This window comes from Vitis vinifera, chromosome 8 (genome assembly GCF_030704535.1).
Source record: "Vitis vinifera cultivar Pinot Noir 40024 chromosome 8, ASM3070453v1".
Lineage (NCBI taxonomy): Eukaryota > Viridiplantae > Streptophyta > Magnoliopsida > Vitales > Vitaceae > Vitis > Vitis vinifera.
The window spans coordinates 17,957,868-17,979,937 of NC_081812.1; the positions used below are offsets into that span (position 1 = coordinate 17,957,868).

The 22,070-nt window shown below is 39.7% G+C and overlaps 2 protein-coding genes across 2 annotated transcripts; both read right to left on the bottom strand.

The window, feature by feature from the left end:
• Window positions 1-14,462: 14,462 nt before the first annotated feature.
• LOC100242499 (short chain aldehyde dehydrogenase 1-like) lies at window positions 14,463-15,748 on the bottom strand. Its single transcript, XM_019221572.2, has 2 exons — window positions 15,645-15,748; window positions 14,463-15,480 (listed from the first exon to the last, which is right to left on the bottom strand). Exons 1-2 carry the CDS (start codon window positions 15,674-15,676, stop codon window positions 14,679-14,681), a joined length of 834 nt encoding a protein of 277 aa, XP_019077117.2. The 5' UTR covers window positions 15,677-15,748; the 3' UTR covers window positions 14,463-14,678.
• A 2,550-nt stretch (window positions 15,749-18,298) lies between these two features.
• Window positions 18,299-19,804, bottom strand: LOC100264788 (short chain aldehyde dehydrogenase 1). Its single transcript, XM_002275710.5, has 2 exons — window positions 19,642-19,804; window positions 18,299-19,558 (listed from the first exon to the last, which is right to left on the bottom strand). The coding sequence occupies exons 1-2, from the start codon at window positions 19,677-19,679 to the stop codon at window positions 18,754-18,756; spliced, it is 843 nt and encodes a 280-aa protein (XP_002275746.2). The 5' UTR covers window positions 19,680-19,804; the 3' UTR covers window positions 18,299-18,753.
• Between the last annotated feature and the right edge of the window lie 2,266 nt (window positions 19,805-22,070).

Here is a 22,070-nt window from a genome sequence, read left to right on the forward strand (position 1 = left end):
AATTGATCTATTTAATAACGGTATTGATTAAATTAATTATAATTTTAAACTATTTAACCACTTTTAAATTTATTTTTAAATAAATAGATCAATTGAGTTATTCACATATTTGGTTGCGACATTAGTTGTATAGACTTATACCAAACTTAACTTGATTATTAAATAAGACCTGATTACTAAATGAGTTAAATAAGTTACATGATATATTGGTCGATTTCATAATTAGGTGATATTTGGGTTAATGTTTTTAACACAATTATCATCTGTATCGAGTTTTAGATGACTTATGTAGTAAAATATTTAAGCTTTGACAAAATATGATCATGACTCATTTACGTGAATTGCCACCCCTAATCAATGTCTATATTTTTTTTTTCAAGTTAACAAAAGATTTGGTATGGAGGATTTTTGTGTTTAATACAAGTTACGCATGCCCATTCATCTTTTAATTTATTTTTTTAGTTGGCTTGAACCATACTACAATATACTTTAATCAATGGTACAATATGCTATTAAACATAATACAATATACATTTTTCTTTTAATACTGTGAAAAATATAATAAAGTTTAGAATTATTAGAAGTTTAAGAAATATTGAGATTTACCATTTGTTTTTCTATTAAAAATAATTTGATGATATCATACCCTTGGTTCTTGTTTTGCATGGTTATCAGACCTGATCACAAAGCATTGATGCATTCAATACTCATTTTTTGAAAGCCCTTTTTATCCCAAGTATATCGACATACAACAAGGTTACTTCTGGTGCTTCAGTCATTCAATCATACCTTCCTACCAAAAAGATGATCGATAACAAAGGTAAACTACCCCATGGTCTTGCATTCTAAAAAAAACATGGGTGTTTTATCTTTCTTTTTCTTACCAATCTCACTTTGTTTTTTATTGTTAATGTGGGTGGTGTCGTATAGTGAGCAACCAACAAAACATTGTCTTATTGTACGGTTTCTCTAATCATTATTTAGTTGATATAGTGGTTGTTATCGAGTCAAATCTATTTGCACGTGAACTTCCTTTTTAATATTAAGTTTACGTTTGATTGATTAGATATACCAAAAAATAAAAAAATAATATATCATATTTCATGTTTATTCAATCATAAGATGAGTTATCATATTTCATCTTCAATTAAATATGAGATAATTATAAGGTAAGATATAAGATATCAATTATAAATTTATAATATATATATCAAAGTTCTAGAATCATATGGATAAAAACTTCGGTAAAGGTTTTAAAGGATCCACTAAAAAGCGCATGGATAAAAATATGAAAAATTGAAGCAGTTACTATTGATCTTATACCCTAACAATTAGGTAATTATATATAACCTTTTTTTTATTTATAATTAATGGATTATGTAATAGGACTTCATGGCAAACTTTCCATCTACCTCAAAGCACACACATTACTCCCTCTTGTAGCAAGGAAAGAGTCCATGGCTCCAATTACATATCTTAATTGAAAAGTCTCCCAAAAACAATGTTTGCTCAATTTTGCTAATTTAATGGAATCTAAGTATTATTCCTTCATTTTCTATACTAAAAAAATTGCTTGGAATTTTTTCCCATCGGAAAAATTTGTCAGATATTTTCATGGGTGATTTTACAGTACATACCTTGATGTCAATGGAATGTTTTTGGACGTTTTGAATTTAAAAAATGAATAAAATGAAATAAAAATGGATAAAATATGAAACTATAATTTCTTTATGTCCTTTTCAATTTTATCACCTTTGGAATAAAAAAAAAAAAAGAAGGGGGCAGGAAACATACAATTTTAATTTTTCATTAGGGTTCAACTTTGTTTTCATTTTTCTTAATAATCATATAAGATCAATCAAGATTAATTCCTTTTAATTTTATTTATCAAATATATTTAATGGAGAAATATGAATGATAAATATAAAAAAGTACAATGTGATTTTGGTAAGCATTTATATTATGTTCAAATTTCTCATGTTTTTCCTCTTAGGCAAATCTATGATAAAAGAGTTTTTTTAGGAGGATTTATGGTAAAATATAATAATCTATGATAAAATATAATAATTTAATTATTTATAAAATATATTTATTTTAATATAATTAAAATTTTTAAAAGTAATTAAAAAAATTAAAATTCAAAAAAAAAAAAATTAAACAAATGAATATGAGAATTTATCATATCTGTTTCGCCCCATCAATGAGACAGGAATGAGAATTATTTCAAATAAACGGGGTGGGGTTAGGATGGGGGCGACTCGTCCCGAACCCGCCCATTTGCCATCCCTAGTCACTTATGTAGGGACCCCTCCCCTTGGGAAACACGTGGCACGCAGCTCATGGTGACGCGTGGCACGTGTTATCAGCCGGACTATCATCATCCGGATCCCCCTAAAGATATGCATGGTACAATTATCCTATCCGGATCACCTCAAGGAAAGGCAAACGACGTTTCAGCTTCTCCTATCCAAGGAAGAGCAAAAAACGCTGGCAGAGCGTAGACATCCGGATAGTCTCCACAACACATCCGGATAATCAGCATGAGCCATCCGGATATTGATCATCTGGATGATCAATTAAAGTAAAGCGAGTCTTACACGCAATCACGACAAGCAGCCATGGCCCACATCCTATCACCTGCAGAGTGAGAAGACAAGAGGAAGTGACAGCAAGTCACTTCCCACGATCATTCTACATAATCACTTCCCACGATCTCTGACAGCCGCATTACCTACCATGGTCTCTGACAGCCATTCGTAGGATGATAGTGCTCCTACTAACACCTATTGTCATCATCACAACAGAAAATATCTCTTCACCATAAATGAGAGGAACAGTACCCCTGAAGCTGTATATATATGCCTTCGCATGAAGAAGAAAGGGCTGATCCCCCGGTAACCTCTTGATACCTAGTAAAAGGCCAACTGATTTATATATCTCTCCCTCACCATGGCTAACAAAACCATCGGAGGGTGCGTCCGGACACCCTGTCCGGATGCCTTTTTGCAGGTACAAACGCTGAATCAAGAACCCTTTGTGTGTTGAGAATCGCGTGTCTATCCATTTAGCAGCAACGTGGTCCACCTGATACGCGAGGTGACAACATTGGCGCCGTCTGTGGGAACCTTTATTTTTTTATTTTGATTCAGTTACTAGCAAAGATGGCCACACCTTCCCAAAGTCGATCATCTGGTAGAAAGGAGGAAGATAACCACGAATGGCGTCAGGCCATCGAAAAAAGACAGTTGGCGAACGAAAAACAACTAAGAGCTCTCCTCCAGGAGACGGAGAGGTTAAGGGAAGAAAACGCGGTGTTACGCATTCAAGCCTCAACTTCAGGCTCTCCTCGTCGTCAGCGTTCAAGGGGCCAGGTGGCAAACTCTAGGCCAGAACCAGAATCAATATATCCTGGGTCAACAGGAGTTGTCCCAAGAGCATACAACGCAAGGCCCCATGAGCCACGCACACCCATGCCTCGAGCTCCCCGTGAGGAAAGCTCAGATTCCACTCATTTTTCAGCAAAAAGACAACGTGATAGAAAATCACAGTTGTCAAGTTCTATGCGCGCAAGACTAGGCCCACAAGAGCCTGGGAGATCAAGGCCACCAGTAGCCACAACCCGGGCACCACGCCCCGATCCTGTGATCGCTCACATGGTGCAGAACGTACCTCCGCATCGTGACCCCATGGTCACCCCAGCGATGCGGAACGTTCACTCACACCTAGCGGAACGACCAGCTGGGAAAAACCTCCCAAACGAGCCACCCATTGGCTCCATTAGCAAAAGGCTGGATGACATGCTCTCCACGCCCTTTTGCTCTCATATCACCCATTACGAGCCCCCAAGGGGATTCCTCGTACCAAAGTTTTCCACATACGATGGAACCAACTATCCCTTCGATCACATCATGCACTATCGACAGCTTATGACGCTCGATATTGGCAACGATGCATTATTATGCAAAGTATTCCCCGCCAGCCTTCAAGGGCAGACCCTCTCATGGTTTCATCGCCTACCTCCTAACTCTGTTGACAATTTAAGGGACCTCTCTGAAGCATTCGTGGGACAGTACTTATGCTCTGCTCGACACAAGCAGAATATCAGCACCCTCCAGAACATAAAAATGAGAGACAACGAATCCTTGAGGGAATTTGTGAAACGATTTGGCCAAGCCGTACTCCAAATAGAGGTTTGCAGCATGGATGCTGTCCTACAGATCTTCAAAAGAAGCATCTGTCCAGGCACCCCATTTTTCGAATCGCTGGCAAAAAAACCTCCTACAACGATGGACGATTTGTTCAGACTCGCTAACAAATATTCAATGCTCGAAGATGACGTACGTGCAGCCACTCAACAAGTTTTGGTTGCCGGACAGGCTTCTAGAGATAACGCGGACAGACATGCCAAACCTCCGGACCGGCCAAAACCAGTTGACCGGAGGCAGGACGAGCCGAGTCGTCCAGATAGGCCGCCCATCACACCCCTATCCATATCATACGAAAAACTTCTCCCAATGATCCAAGGGTTGTCCGACTTCAGGTGGCCTAGACCCCTCGAAACGGACCCATCTATAAGAGACCGCAGCAAGAAATGCGCCTTCCACAAAGACCATGGTCATATAACAGAGACATGTCGGTCCCTCCAGTATCTAGTTGAAAGGCTCATCAAAGCAGGACATTTAAAACAGTACCTCCGCTCAGATACTGGAGGAAGGGACGTATCTCAGCATCATAACTCTGGGGCCCCGAGGGCCCCAGTCGCCCCCAAGGCTGTCATAAACTATATCAATGGGGACCCGTCTGACGAGGAATACGATTCCAGGCGTAAAAGGCAAAAATTGCTGCGGGCCGCGTCGATACGCGAACGCATCAATTCCATCCGGCCGGGTCTTACTGGAGAGGGCCCTCGCCCCATAGATGGGACAATCATTTTCCCACCAGTAGATCCCACCCGGACGCTACAGCCACATCGCGACGCCCTCATCCTCTCCCTAGAAATAGGAGATTTCGATGTAAGACGTATCTTGGTTGACCCAGGCAATTCAGCCGATCTAGTACAAGCATCAGTCATTGGCCATATGGGACATAGTCTCGCGGGTCTCGAAAACCCCGGACGAATCTTATCCGGATTCAACCGATCATCAACCACGTCCTTAGGAGACATTATACTGCCGGTCCAAGCTGGCCCAGTCACTCTCAACGTGCAATTCTCAGTGGTACAAGAGTTATCACCCTTCAATGTCATCTTGGGACGCACATGGCTTCACTACATGAAAGCCATCCCGTCCACATATCATCAAATGGTGAGTTTCCTCACCGACGAAGGGCAAACTGACTTGTATGGCAGCCAGTTAGCCGCTCGTCAGTGCTATCAAATAGCACGTGAGGCAGTCGCTAACCAGGAGGATGCATCTCCCCCTGAGCCTAGCATTGCACACGACCAATAGCAATTATTGGGTCCGGCGGACAAAGATCCCCCGGCAGCGGATCCCTTACAAACAATCCAAATCTCAGAAGAGAATGATCACCTCACGAATATCAGTTCCCTCATGACGCAAGAAGAAACTCAGAGCATACAAAATATCCTTCGAAGCAACCAAGACATCTTCGCATGGACACATTCGGATATGAAAGGAATTCATCCCTCTATTGCCTCTCACAACCTTAACGTCTTTCCAGCAGCCAGACCCATTCGACAGAAGATTAGACGCTTTCATCCGGATAGACAAAGAGTTATCCAAGATGAAATTAACAAGTTGTTGAAAGCCGGATTCATCAGAGAGGTATCTTATCCGGATTGGTTGGCAAATGTAGTAGTGGTACCAAAGAAAGAGGGCAAATGGCGAGTCTGTGTTGATTACACCAATCTCAATAATGCATGTCCAAAAGACAGTTTTCCCTTACCACGAATAGATCAAATTGTGGATTCCACTTCCGGGCAAGGGATGCTCTCTTTCTTGGATGCCTTCTCTGGATATCACCAAATTCCCATGTCTCCGGATGACGAAGAAAAAACAGCATTCATAACGCCACACGACCTCTATTGCTACAAAGTCATGCCATTCGGACTAAAAAACGCTGGCGCCACGTATCAAAGATTGATGACTAAAATATTCAAACCTCTGATAGGCCGCTTGGTCGAGGTATACATTGACGATATCGTGGTTAAAAGCAAAACTCGAGAGCAGCATATCCTCCATTTACAAGAAGTTTTTTACCTCTTGCGAAAGTATGGCATGAAGCTAAATCCTTCCAAATGTGCCTTTGGCGTGAGTGCTGGCAAGTTTCTGGGATTTATGGTCAGCCAAAGAGGCATAGAAGTCAGCCCGGATCAAGTCAAAGCAGTCATGGAGACACCTCCTCCCAGGAACAAAAAGGAGTTACAACGCCTCACAGGCAAGCTCGTTGCATTAGGGCGTTTTATAGCCCGCTTCACTGATGAGTTGCGACCTTTCTTCTTAGCGATACGAAAAGCTGGAACGCAGGGATGGACGGACAATTGCCAAAACGCGTTGGAAAGAATTAAACATTGTCTTATGCATCCACCCATCTTGAGCAGCCCCATCCCAAAGGAGAAGTTATACATGTATCTAGCTGTCTCAGAATGGGCAATCAGCGCCGTTCTATTCCGCTGCCCTTCACCAAAGGAGCAGAAACCTGTCTACTATGTCAGCAGGGCATTGGCAGATGTAGAAACCAGGTATTCAAAAATGGAGCTAACAGCCTTAGCTCTTCGAAGTGCTGCCCAAAAGCTCCGCCCCTATTTTCAAGCCCACCCAGTGATTGTACTGACCGACCAACCCCTTCGTAGCATTCTACACAAACCAGATTTAACTGGGCGAATGCTACAATGGGCCATCGAATTGAGCAAATTTGGAATCGAATTCCAACCCAGATTATCCAAAAAAGGCCAAGTAATGGCCGACTTCGTGCTCGAATATTCACGAAGACCCAACCAGCACCACGAGTCAAGTGAACAGGAGTGGTGGACACTATGAGTTGACGGAGCCTCACGCTCATCGGGCTCTGGAGTTGGGCTCTTACTACAGTCCCCAACTGGGGAACATCTGGAGCAAGCCATCCGGCTGGGATTCTTCGCGTCTAACAATGAAGCAGAATACGAGGCCATCCTGTCCGGATTGGACCTCGCCCTTGCGCTATCCGTCTCCAAACTTCGGATCTACAGTGACTCGCAGCTAGTGGTAAGGCATGTCCAGAAGGAATATGAGGCTAAGGACTCACGCATGGCGCGATACTTGGCCAAAGTAAGAAGCACCTTACAGCAATTCACCGAGTGGACAATCGAAAAAATCAGGCGAGCTGACAATAGGCACGCTGACGCTTTGGCCGGCATAGCTGCCTCCCTCCCTATCAAAGAAGCCATTCTACTGCCCATACATGTGCAAGCCAATCCCTCTGTCACAGAAGATTCCACTTGCAACACCATTGAGGCAAACCAAACGGATCATCAAGAATGGACGCATAATATTGCAGAATATCTCCGGGCAGGCACTTTACCCGACGATCCTAAACAAGCGCACAAAATCCGGGTGCAAGCTGCCCGTTTCACCCTGATCGGGGGGCACCTGTACAAGCGATCCTTCACAGGACCTTATCTTCGCTGTCTTGGGCATTCAGAGGCCCAGTATGTGCTAGCTGAATTGCATGAAGGAATATGCGGAAATCATACGGGAGGACGATCCTTAGCACATAGAGCTCATTCACAAGGGTACTATTGGCCAACAATGAAGAAAGACGCGGCAGCATATGTCCAAAAGTGCGATAAATGTCAAAGATACGCTCCCATTCCACATATGCCATCAGCAGCATTGAAATCGGTCTCAGGCTCATGGCCTTTCGCGCAGTGGGGCATGGACATAGTGGGATCCCTCCCAGCAGCACCTGCCCAGAAGAAATTCCTCCTTGTCGCCACTGATTACTTCAGTAAATGGGTAGAAGCTGAAGCATATGCAAGCATCAAAGATAAAGATGTCACCAAATTCGTATGGAAGAACATTGTTTGCCGCTTTGGAATTCCCCAAATCATCATAGCTGACAATGGTCCACAATTTGACAGCATTGCATTCAGGAATTTCTGTTCGGAATTGAATATCCGGAATTCATACTCCACGCCACGTTATCCTCAAAGCAATGGCCAGGCGGAAGCCACAAACAAAACTCTAATCAATGCCTTAAAGAAAAGGCTGGAGTAAACCAAAGGGAAGTGGGTGGAGGAGCTACCCGGCGTCCTATGGGCCTATCGAACCACACCCGGACGACCAACAGGAAATACTCCTTTTGCCCTCACATATGGAATGGATGCAGTCATTCCCACTGAAATAGGTCTTCCTACTATCCGGACTGATGCAGCAAAACAAAAAGACGCCAACACGGAACTAGGAAGAAATTTGGACTGGGCAGACGAAGTCAGAGAAAGCGCGTCCATCCGGATGGCAGATTATCAACAAAGGGCATCAGCGCATTACAATCGAAAAGTTAGGCCCAGAAACTTCAAAAATGGTACGCTAGTACTTAGAAAAGTTTTTGAAAATACTGCTGAAGTAGGCGCGGGAAAGTTCCAAGCCAATTGGGAAGGACCCTACATAGTGTCTAAGGCAAACGAAAATGGAGCCTATCATTTACAAAAGCTAGATGGCACTCCGTTACTCAGACCATGGAATGTGTCCAATTTAAAGCAGTACTATCAGTAGAAAGTATACACAAGTGCAAATGAGAAAGAAGTATGTTTTATTGATATGAGTAAATGTAATTACAAAGAGATCTCCGGACCACAAAAAATACAAAAGGAAAAATTACAGCAGAAAAATTGCAAAAAGAGATAAACTATCAGGGAGCGGGCTTCTCATGGAGCTTCTTTTCTTCACCCGGAGGAATTGAAGGGGTATCTCGCTTAATGCCGTTCTTCTTCATGCAGCAGCGATACCCAAAGATAAACGTATCATCCACTTGTTGCTGGTAATCCGCTGCAAGTTCCTCTCTTTCCACAGCAAACTCCCGTTCAAGTTCCTCTTTTTGCACATCCAGACGCAGCTGCAAGTCTTCCTTCTGTTTCTTTTCTTTCAAAACTTCTGTCCGGAGTTGACTCAATTCATCCCTTAGCCGGGCTGCCTCACCCTCCGCCTCATGAAGGCGGCCCGTAGTTGATTCTTCTCGACCCTTTGCCTCAGCCAACTCCACCCGGAGGGCTTCATTTTCCTCTCGCATGGTGGATAGACTGGCCTCAGCCTCCTCCATTCTCAGACGCAGTTGATTTTCAATCTCTTGGCGCCGAGAGGAGAAGGTCCTCATATAGTTTGCAGTCTGCAGCAACTGAGTAAAAAGATCGTGTTGTTGAGACATGCTGCGGAGGCCCCTCACCAGCTGACACACAAACAAGAAAAGCAAAGACATAAATCATACTACAACAAACACATCAGTGCAACAAAAAGTCAAAAAGCAAGAACACAAGACAACGATATACCGTTTCTATCATATCAAACATCTGAGCAGAGGGCTTGATGGCTTTCCAGTCAGGAGTAATCTGCTTTAACTTAACTTCCAACTCCGCGTAGCTGAAAGGGCTAGCAGGAGCGGCATCATCAGCAGATTCCTCCTCAGATGAGGAAGCTGAAGGTAACTCTTGTCCCGGAATCGGAGCCCCCATATCTTCGTCCGGACACATAGGTCCGGATGCATCCTCAGCCGGAATTATTGCCAGAGCGGCTGAGGTCTCAGTAGCCATCTCCACCTCGCCTCCATCCGGATGAGCGTCATGGGCAGAAGCGCAGCTAATTTCAATCTCTTGCTGCCGCTCTTGAAGCCGCTCAAAGAGTCTGGACTGTAGATCGCGCGTCAAACGCGGCTTCTTGAGGGGAGGCCCTTTCACCAGGACTATGGCCAAGCGATCCGGGTCGTCGGAAGGCTGACTTTGGGTTTCTGCCCCCGCTTCCTCCAACGGGGCCGTTTCAGCTGCATCAACATCCGGATTAAGGTTGCCCGGATGGTTGATAGATGCAGCTTCCTCAGCCACGATAGCCAGGCGCGCAGCCGCGACTAAGGAATGACCTGAGTGATTCAACCCCGATATGCGTCCGGGGCCGCTTGAGATAGAGTGCGGAGCAGCATTTACTGGCTCCTCTATCATTACCTCCCCCTCATAGGTAGTTTGTGGAGGAGGAAACTCCTTGGGAGGAGTGGGTTCCTTCACATCCTTCCCATGCTTCTTCACTAGCTTCCCCCTCTTTCCTGGAATTTTCTTTGAAGGAGGGTCCGGACCCCCCTTCTGTCCGGGAGCCTTCCGGATAGTGCCTTCAGTTTTTTTCTGATCTCTATCCTCCAGGAGCTTTCGCCGCCTTTCAGCGTCAGCCTCTTTAGCTTCCTGATAGAGGGGGAGCTCCTTCACAGTATAATGCTCCCCAGACACTATCTCATCCTTTGCCAGTTTCCTAGGAAGAATATTGATAACATATTCCTGAGGCTCCCGGACGACCTCTATCAAATTCCGCGCGGAAAGCAATGTTTTGTAGGCCCTCTCCTTGGGATCTATTTCGAATAATTTGCAGACGCAGGCAAAGGACGCCTTTTCCACCCAATCCACAAGGTGGCCCCTCAATTCCAAACCTGCATTGTCAGCAACAAAAGGTGAGAATTCCGTCCGGAAAAATCAGAAAAAATCAGCAAAGCAAAATCCGGACACAAAAAATCGCAAAACAAGATTACCCGGAATTTTTAAGGTATAATTCGGAGAAAAAGGCCTCGACGGATGCTGCGATAGCCCCGCCCATCCACCCCAGACTGCCACCAGCCCCTTCGCCCCTCCCTTTGTCGAATCTGGTAGTTCTGTCACCATTTGAAGGGAGGGCAGGTGGGCGGACACACTGAAGATATCATTCTTTGCTTTCTTCAGGGAATAGACAAAGAACACTTCCAGTAGCGTCAGGTCGAGGCTGTACAGCATGTTGATGATGCTGCATCCCATCAGCACCCGGACAAGGTTGGGATGAATGAAGATGAGGGGAATCTGAGAGAAGTGGAGGAATTCCTTGAACAACGCCGGCAGAGGGAACCGGAGCCCCGCGTTGAATTGTTCCTTTGTGAAGAGGATAACGTTTTTTCCACCTTTCTCAGTAGGCATAACCGCCTCCTCGTTCACCAAGTCTATCAATACGTCATGGGGGATGCGGAATCGCTCCCGGAACTCCTTCGCATTTAATTTGTCTATCGCCTTTTCGCTAGCCTCGCTGACCCGGGCAGATGAAACAGTATTTTTTGGAGTCATTTCTTACCACAAAGCCAAAGCAAAATCTACATACAAAAGCAATACAACCAATCAAACCAAGCAGTCTGAAAATACACAAACCCTAACCCAAAACAGTCAGAAAAACCCCTCAAAAACCCCTCCAAAACAACAACAAAGTACCAACATTCAACAACAATTGCAAACGACTCGTCCAAAACAACGCCCAAGCAAGCCAGAAAACAAGTGTAAAGAACCAGCAAACGCAACCAAAGGAACGGCAGTAGCAAAGAGATACGTACCAAATACAGCACCGAAGAAGAAGAACGGGTACCGCCTTGATACAAAATCACCAGCAGCAAACCAACAAAGTCGCGATACAAAAGCACTGGTACAAAAGAGCTTTCGGAGTTTTTTTTCTCAGAAAAGCAAAGGGCGCAGAAAAAAGCAGTAAGAAAAAAGGCTCTCAAGAGAATGCAGTAGGAAAAAATACAAAAAGAGGTACAGTGCCCTATTTATAGCAGGACAGCCCCTCGGAAAGCCAAACCAACAGCCATGTTATCATTGAAACGACATATTGCCTGGGGATACACAGGGTCGGCGGCTCGTCATAAATACCTTTTTTTGGCTTCTGCACCCCTACTTGCCACGTGGCCCAGCCAAACGAAGGGACATCTTCAATTTTCAAAAGCCAGTTATTTTTAACCCGCCCATTTTTTCGGGCAAAATAGGCAAGTTAAAAAGGGGGGCAATGTAGGGACCCCTCCCCTTGGGAAACACGTGGCACGCAGCTCATGGTGACGCGTGGCACGTGTTATCAGCCGGACTATCATCATCCGGATCCCCCTAAAGATATGCATGGTACAATTATCCTATCCGGATCACCTCAAGGAAAGGCAAACGACGTTTCAGCTTCTCCTATCCAAGGAAGAGCAAAAAACGCTGGCAGAGCGTAGACATCCGGATAGTCTCCACAACACATCCGGATAATCAGCATGAGTCATCCGGATATTGATCATCTGGATGATCAATTAAAGTAAAGCGAGTCTTACACGCAATCACGACAAGCAGCCATGGCCCACATCCCATCACCTGCAGAGTGAGAAGACAAGAGGAAGTGACAGCAAGTCACTTCCCACGATCATTCTACATAATCACTTCCCACGATCTCTGACAGCCGCATCACCTACCATGGTCTCTGACAGCCATTCGTAGGATGATAGTGCTCCTACTAACACCTATTGTCATCATCACAACAGAAAATATCTCCTCACCATAAATGAGAGGAACAGTACCCCTGAAGCTGTATATATATGCCTTCGCATGAAGAAGAAAGGGCTGATCCCCCGATAACCTCTTGATACCTAGTAAAAGGCCAACTGATTTATATATCTCTCCCTCACCATGACTAACAAAACCATCGGAGGGTGCGTCCGGACACCCTGTCCGGATGCCTTTTTGCAGGTACAAACGCTGAATCAAGAACCCTTTGTGTGTTGAGAATCGCGTGTCTATCCATTTAGCAGCAACGTGGTCCACCTGATACGCGAGGTGACAACAACTTACATATTCTTACTTCTCAATTTAGAAATTGTCTCCTAAAATCAAGAAACCAAGAAATCCATACAGAAATTAAAAAGAGTATCTCTCTTCTTTTAATTCTCTCCTATCCCTCATGGCTCCTTCGTTCATTTTCCCCCGATTCTTTCTTTTTTTTGAACTAGCAGAGTTCATCAAAGGTAAGTTTTCTTCCTTAGAACCCTAGAATCAAAAGCAGTTCGGTTTTGATAAAACACAGAAAAATTAAGGACATTTAGAATTTTCAATTTCAGGTTTTCCATGTTTGGAAAATGAGAAACAAGAAAATCCTTGTGGTGATTGGAATGAGATTCTACAGTTTGAATCCTTTCATTATTTTATATTTGCTTGCGTAGTCCTACCGTCCATTCAATTATTGGAGTCAATGTTACTATTCCTTCCCTTCAATACAATGCTCTGTCTAAGCCCTGCTTTGTCTTGATCTAAAAGATTGTCTCTGATTTATTTGACTGAATGTTTACTGGTGGCTTAATAGGTAACTTGTGTTTCCAAATCCTCTATATAATCAATGCAACCTGTTATTCTATTACTTTGTACCTTTCCTTGGGTTCTCTATATGAATACACTGCATACAAATCTTTAATGATTCAAAGACAAATTATTTATACCTTAAGGGCTCAAGTCCTATATTTTCATGAACTTGTTCATATTATGTGATATATCGAGGCTGCTCAATTATGCAGCGCCCTCCAGCTTCATCAGAAGAGTTCCTACCATAGTTTTTAGACCAAAACTAAGAGGAAATCAGGACTGACAGTACCAATACCTTAGAAAGGACTTGGCTTGGTCTAATTCTACCGGAAAATCTTGCCAAAGTAGGAAAATTTAAATCTTTTTGGGGCAAAGGTACTATTTTTATTTGCTCTCTTTTTAAGGTCCAAATGTTACTGCTGTGCTGTTTTAATCTTCCGGCTTGGTTGCTTGATTGATCATATGTTTGAGTGAGAATAAAGAAATAAATAAAGAGATATGGCAAGCCGAATTGACTTCCGTCTTGTCTTTTCTCTTTCTTTCTTTTCTTGTCTGCCCGTAAAATTCTCCGCTGTAACCTAGGCCTGAGGAATGCCTCCTATTGAGCTATCTTTCCTGCCCCTGATACTGCTGCAGCCCTATTTGTCGATGAAGGGCCACTTGAGCTGATGGCCTTGGAGCACTTGCTGCTCCGTCTCCTGAAATTTGAAATGTTTGTTTCTATCGTTTAGAAACAATTTTTGTTTATAAATTATTTGTATTAATTAGATTATTATTTAAGTTTTAACTTTTTATTATTATTTAAATTATTAATTTTGTTAATGAAATGTATTTCATATATGATTTGAAATTTATTCACTTGAAAACAAAAATATGAGCATATATAAAAAAGAAATTAATCAAATCATTCAAAATGAATTTGGCCACGTTATAATGTTATCGAGGTCCTGACTTTTTAGTATTAATTCAATTGGTTATTAAAATAATAGTAGTTGAGTGTCAAATTATTTAAAAATTAATGAATTTTTTTATATCAAATATAGTTTGATTTAAAGATTAGTTACCAAAACAATTAAAGAAGTTAAAATAAATTCAAAAAAATTTATAATTTAAAGAAAATATTGTATTTGAACCATTTTTGTGCCGATGGAGAGATAAGAAGATCGATATTATATTTAATTTTATTTATTTATTTATCATTTTTTAATCAATTTCTCTTATTCTTTATTTTATTTTATTAAAATAGAAATAGAAAACAACTATCAAACCATCCTACCAGCTCTTAAAAACAGTTTTTTATTTTAAAAAATAACAAACCGTTTTTAAATCACACGGGAAATAAATAACTTTTTAGTTTTCCCGATACATGGCTCTACGACAAGAGAGTTTTAAAAACCGATCCAAAGGAGGGATTAGTAATGCTGTAACCGCCGTCTACCACTAGGTTCATCCCGCTGACATACTTGGAGTCATCGCTCCCCAGATACAAGGCTGCCTTTGCGACATCCTCCGCCTCCAATACTATACCTTTTAGGTTGGCTGAAGAAGAAACCAAGTCTTCAACCTTGCTCTTCTCAATCATTCCTGCTCCTTGTCTTAACATGGGTGTTGCCACTCCAAATGGAGATATACAATTAACTCTTATCCCATATTGTCCCAACTCCACACACAAGTTGTTGGCAAGTCCCACCACAGCATGCTTCGATGCCACATATGCATATGGGATCGCCCCCTCCGCAACAACGGAAACCACACTTGCAGTAAATATAATACATCCTGTCTTAGCCGGAATCATAACTCTAGCGGCATGCTTACCGGCCAAGAAGGCCCCATACGCATTCACATCGAAAACCCGTTTAAAGTTTGTGTTATCAGAGAGTATGATTCTTGACTCCATTTCGCCTGAGATGCCGGCGTTGCTGAACATGATGTCGAGTTTCCCATACTTGGATATGGCAGTGTCGACGGCGTTTTGGATGTCAGCGTCACATGTTACGTCGCAATGGACGTAGAAAATGGTTTCTTCGGAACCAATTTCTTGGCAAAGGGAGCGCCCAAGTTGGTCTTGGACGTCTGCGACTATGACCTTGGCACCATGTTTCACAAATAACCTCGCAGTGCACTCGCCTATGCCACTGGCTCCACCTGTTATTAGTGCCACCTTGCCTGCTAATCTGCAATTCAAAGAAAAGAAACATTTCATCTTTTACATATTTCCCACGTAATGGTATGAAATATATTTGTATTAGCAATAGTCTAGATTGTGTATTTACTGAATGTGTTCATACAAAAATTAAGAGAATAATTTAGTAAAAAAACCCAGCTATCATCAACTTACCTCTGTGTGATGGGAATTGCAGCACTCATCATTTCTGCAATTCGATGATATGCAGATAGAAATGTCTGGGCTATCGATCTTGTACTTCTGCCCAACGTTGACTACCTCTTCATAGGAAAAGACTCTTGATGCGACTATTAGTCTATTACCAACCCACACGTTAAATTTCAACCAAAGGGGGCGGCAGTGGAATACATACATATGAAACACAACACACACAACGGGGAAAAAGTGAAAAACATGGAAAAATTGCATGCATGCGAAAACGCGCGCACACACACCAAGTCTATTGAATTTGGATTTTACAAATTTAAGTTTCTATTTTGTATTTTTTTAAATAGGCTTTTCCCTTCAAAACATTAGGATGGTGGGTAGGAGCTATGATGGGCCAAGGAACCTACTTTATTAGCAGCTACTTCCTTTTAATTTTATGAACATAATATAAATGTGTTAAAATATGCTGTCCAAGTCATTGAAAAAGAGGTTGTGTTAAATATCATCAAGCGTTTAAGTTATTTATTTTTATTATTTTCTTAATGCTGTTAAGTTGCTTATTTTTATTAATATCAAACTATTATTAAGTGTTAAATCTATTTATTTTTATATATTAAAAAGAATTATAAAATCAATTATTATATTTTTTTATTTAATTTAAAAAATATATGATAATTTTACGTATTTTCAAATATCCTAAAATATCATTATTTATTACCATAATAAAAATTTCATAATGATTAATTATTAGTAATTTAGCCTATTGTCAAATATACTAAAATATCATTATTTATTACAATAATAAAAATATAAAATGATTAATTACCAGTATAAAATTAGTATTTGGATTATAATTAGGATTTATAATTATGTTTGATTGACAAGAAAATGTTATAAATTTTTAAAATTAAGTCAAAGCTTCCTTTTATGTGATGTATCTTTAGATTAATCCATTTGCCATTGAAATGTGTGTACCATCGTTGATATTAATTATCAAATCTTGACTTCTTATTTTTCAAAAAGTAATTGAAACTGTTAATTCAAGTGGATATTGGTACGTGTGAATTATGTTTTGGAGTTCTAATTAAAAAAAAATGGAATTGATGATCGGTGGTTTATTTTAGCTATGATGAGAAATTGAATATTGAAATTTTGTAGTAATTTCATTTTTACTCTAATTTTTTTTATGATTTTTAGTGTTTGTTATTTTTATTTTTTGTTGACAAAAAAAGAGAATGAATTATGACATAAAAATAATTACACCATGTGGTAAGATTTTGATTTTGATTTTTAAATTTTGTGGATTGATTTTAAATTAATTTTTCACCCAAATTAAATGACTTTTATACTGTTGCTTTGGATTTTAAGTAACAATTTATGAGAATATTTATATGCAAATATTATTGAGAGAAAGAAGAAAAATAGGAAAAAATATATATATATATATATTTCAATCATATACGATAAATTTTTTAATTTAGAATAAATCCATTTTTCATTCAAATTACATATAAATATTTTAATTAGTTTTTAAAACAAGAATTATAAAAAATTTAAAAAAATGAATGTGGTCTTATTTTGTGTGAGAAATTGGATTTGAATATTATAATAAAGTTAAATATTGAAAAGAAAAGTGGTAAAAAATGATTTTTTTTTGCACCAAAATAAAATTATTCTAAAAATGTGATAAGTTGAAAAAAAAAAGAAGACGCTAAAAATGTCTTAAATCTTAAGATAATCTGGTTTAAGAATTAAACAACTAAAACAAACAATGTGTATATGTTAAGACCAAACTTTTGTGCCAATTAACTTGTGAAAGAAAATAAAAAAACAAAGCAATTTGGTTGCTAAACTCTAGGAATGCGCATAGAAAATTTTGACATTAAATGTCATATAAAATTTTATCTCCACATAATTCCAAAGCATGAACTTTCATAGACATAATGAAAATAATTACTATAGTAGTTTGCTCAAGTTTTGATTAAATTCATATTACCTTTAATAACTTGAAATTTTATCAAATACTTCATTTTTTATATTTTTCGTTTGCTAGTTTCATTCTAAAAAGAATTAGATGTATTTAATCAAAGCTTTAGTAAAAGAGAATAAAATTAATTTTACTTTTATATCTAACAATATATTCCCTTACAAGCTCAATCTTTTTCTATTAATTTTGAATTTTTTATTTTTTTGTTATTAAAAAAAAAAAAAATATATATATATATATATATATAGCAATTTTGATATAAAAAGGTATGTGAAAAATTATCGTTTCTTTGCATTTTTTTAATTTTGATAAGATTTTTTGAGAATATAAGTTAAATTTTTATTTCTTGTATTGTACAGAAGTTTTTATATTTTGTATAAAAAATTTGAATCTTCAATTCATATGCCTTTTTTTTTTTTTTCTTTTTTTAAGATAAATTCGTCTTTGAATGTTTATAATCGCATTTTAAAAAGAGGTGTTAAAGATAAAGATATTTTTTTGAAAGAATTTTTGTGGAGGAATTTTGTTGTTGATATGGAGGCTTCCTTTGTTGCACCATCTTTTGTTCTGTTCATGCAATCATCCTCGTCCTCTGGTTTTATCTTTGCACCAATGTCAAGACCGACCATACCAACAAATAATAAATATAAATTGACAAATTAAACTTTAAAAGTTGTAAGAATACCAAGCATGCTCCTTGGCCCAAAATCACATGAATTTCTGGTACTCATAACTATAACATTTAGACCCGGAAAAATATAAGAAAAAGAAATTAGAAATAAAAAAAAAGTAAAAAATAAATTTAAAATCAGGACTACTTTAGAAATTTTGAAACGATGAATCTGTCCGCCCACCATATCATGATACGTGAGTAGATCATAGGACATCTAATTAAATAACCAAAAATACTCTCACCATGGTCTAATCTTGTTAAACTCATGTTCCTCCGTGAGCTGGTACATTGCTCACGTGAAAATACTACATAGCGCAAATGTGGAATGATGACTCAGGGCACCGGTTTACAGACGCATTTTCTGTGAATGCATATACCTTCTGACACTGCCATATACGCTTCATCCTCACTCAAATTAAAAGTCCCAACAAAATGCCTACAACATCTGATTCTTCTCATTTATTTGAAGAAACTAGGGCTTTAACTACCATGGTGAAGGACTGGTTCGTTGTGCTGTAGCCCCCATCCACCACAAGGTTAAGCCCGCTCACGTATTTCGACTCGTCGCTGCCCAAATAAACCGCTGCCTCCGCCACATCTTCTGCTTCTGCTACCACTCCTTTTAGATTTGCTGACGCACATACGATTCCTTCCACCGTTTTTTTCTCCAGCCCCATTGCGTTTCTTAACAATGGGGTGGCAATAGCGCAAGGAGATATGCAGTTGACTCTTATCCCGTGCTGCCCTAGCTCCACACACAAGTTTTTGGTGAGGCCAACCACCGCGTGCTTCGACATTGTGTAAGCATGCGGAGATTCTCCAGAGGTCACCGAAGCAACGCTCGAAGTGAAGAGAATCACCCCTTTCTTCGCCGGAATCATAACCCTAGCGGCATGCTTGGCGCCCAGGAATGCACCGTACACGTTCACATCGAAAACCCTCCTGAAATTTTCATTTTCCGTGCCTAGAATTGTTGGATCTAGGTTGCCGGATATGCCAGCGTTGTTGAACATGATGTCAAGCTTTCCGTACTTTGAAACGGCAGTGTCAACGACATTTTTGACATCAGAGTCGCTGGTGACATCACAGTGAACAAAGGAAGCAGTGCCATGTGAGCCAAGTGCCTCACAAATGGAGAGTCCAATATCATCTTGTACGTCGGCAATAATGACCTTAGCACCATGTCGAACAAATAGCCTTGCCGTGCTTTCACCGATGCCGCTGGCACCTCCTGTGATGATGGCCACTTTGCCTTCTAGCCTGCAATATAAATAAGAATGAATCCTTCATTTTTAACGAAGGAATGCAATGCCTGGACCATCTGAGAAGGACAGTTGGCTTACCTTTTTCCAATAGGAACTACTGAAGCGTGGCCATTCATCTTTAACCAATGGAAGTGAATGGAATGCCTTCAACTATGAATAAATTTGCATGTTGCCCATGGCTTTTTATAGGGGATATAGGACGCTAAGCTCTCAGAAAACATGTATGTCAGGTTGGTAAAAATCGTGGTACCACAAATTTAGAAAAAGCATACAACGTGAGAGCACATGCCCAACATTTCAATGATTTTATCAGGCTTCGAGGGCTGTTGGTAAAATTCTGATGGCAGAATCGTCACGACTCGCGAGTCTCCAAGAATTTACACCGACGAAGATTTCTATCGACCATAAATGAAAGCGGAAAGCCTACCCTACCGCTCCAACTACCTGCCAGTGAAGCACCGGGCCCTCCAAATAAAGACTCCAATTTAACTCTCTGTTTAAATCTACTCCCCATTCAAATTCATGATGTGACGCGTATGCCCATGACAATTCTTATGGTCATGAATACTACATGAAATAAATCATGGATTAAGAAAAACATATCCACTTTCCCTAAAAATTGGGCTTTGTCAACTAGATGTGTCTTTTGCCCAACAAGACTTCGATTTTAATAATGTGAATAATTACTTAGAACATGAAGGTGAGGAAATATTTGCTTACCCAATTCAGAATTCGAGTGCTGGGTCCTCATTCTCTGTCCATATGCTATGACGCTCAACCTTTGTTTATGGAAAATTTCACTTGGTAATCAGCAGAAAAGTAAATGCTGATAGAAGGTTACTTGCCGTCCTTGTGGAATATACTTTGTTTTTGTATTGAATCAGTGAATTTCTTTATGCTAGTGAGTGATGTTGTGATTTTTTATTGTCTTGGGAATGAATTGGAATGCCCTCTTTAATTCCCCCTCCAGATTCGCTTTTAGTTTGGATGATAGTTATGGAAAGTTGACGAGGATATAAAATAAAGAGAGAGTACCGTGTAATAAACTAGATTTTGAATTTCTTCCAATCAACCATAAAAGCTACTTCTAGAATAACCCAATCTTCCCCCATATTGATCTTTGTTATTGACGTCCATATTCGAAGGTTGAAGTATAGCCTTGCATTGAATTGACATATTGAATGAGGCAGAAAATTGGGCCATGTCCACATCCAAGGTTCATGGTCAGTTCCCAATCGGCTTTAAAACTACATATATAGCTGGCGATGAAGGTCCCATTACCCGTAACATCGCAAATTGATTGATGTATATCAGTCGATTATTGGCGGAGCGCGGTGTTCAATAAATTCTAATATGCCATTTCTGGAAACAATGAATGGAATAACGGGGTTCGCCTTGGACCATAGCCTACCCAATATAATGACTTCCAACAAATCAAGAAACAAGGGGCAAAGATATTGAGAGATGATAGACCCACATGGCTTCAATGATTCGATGCTCTAACCTATCTTCCCCTTATCCGCCTGTTTGACCTTGAGGCATCGTATCCATTTTAACAACAGCCATAATCCCTGTTTCTCTAAGAATTAGGTGATTATCATATGGAAAATATATAAGATAAGCAAAATTTTCTTATGTTAAATGTTGTACACCGTCATTTTTTCGGCTGACTTTTATGGCGGTCAGAAACATCGCCAGCATTTGAATGAATGGTTATGACTTATCATCTCATGACGTACGAAATTTATCCGATTGATATGAATTTCTCACTTCATGAACTATAAAGAAATTAAGGCTTTAATATACTATTTATCAATAGCTGGACCACAATGGAGAAAATATGAAAGCAGAAAGGACGTGTGAGCCATGCCTTTCATTGATCAAATGTTGTCGAGAAATCGTAGAGCGATTCACTGGAGAAGAAAAAAAAAATGGAAAAGGGTCCATTATTATCAATTTATCATGAAGATGGTTCACTGGTAGGTAAGGCTACCACTGCTGTCTCAATAAATATTAATGTCGGCTCTCTCTCCGCTCACCCACCCTTCTGTCTTTTTCCATCTTGAAGTTATTAGGCTCACCCATGGCTTGCACCTTTGCATTGCAAGTAAAAATAAAAAATCAATTTTATTTCTATTTATTAATATGTATGGATTACCTTTTGAAATAGGAATATAAATAAAATATTTAATTATTACAAAATCAAATTTTGCTTTTACTAAGATTTTTATTCATCTCCATTTTCATTCTATGTTTATTCGTAGTCTCACTATCACATGCACCGTTAGGGTTTTGGATGGTTTAATTTCTATTTTTACATCTACCCTTTTAATGAATTTTATAAGGGTAAAAATGTTCTTAAATAAAATCTCTAAACTAGTTTTTTTTTTTCTTCCCTTCTTCTCTTTTATGCTCTTCATAATCTTAACAAAATTTATCAAAAAAGTTATATTTCTCACAATATTGATAAACAAATACTTAATAGAAGTGTTAAAATAGGTATGTCA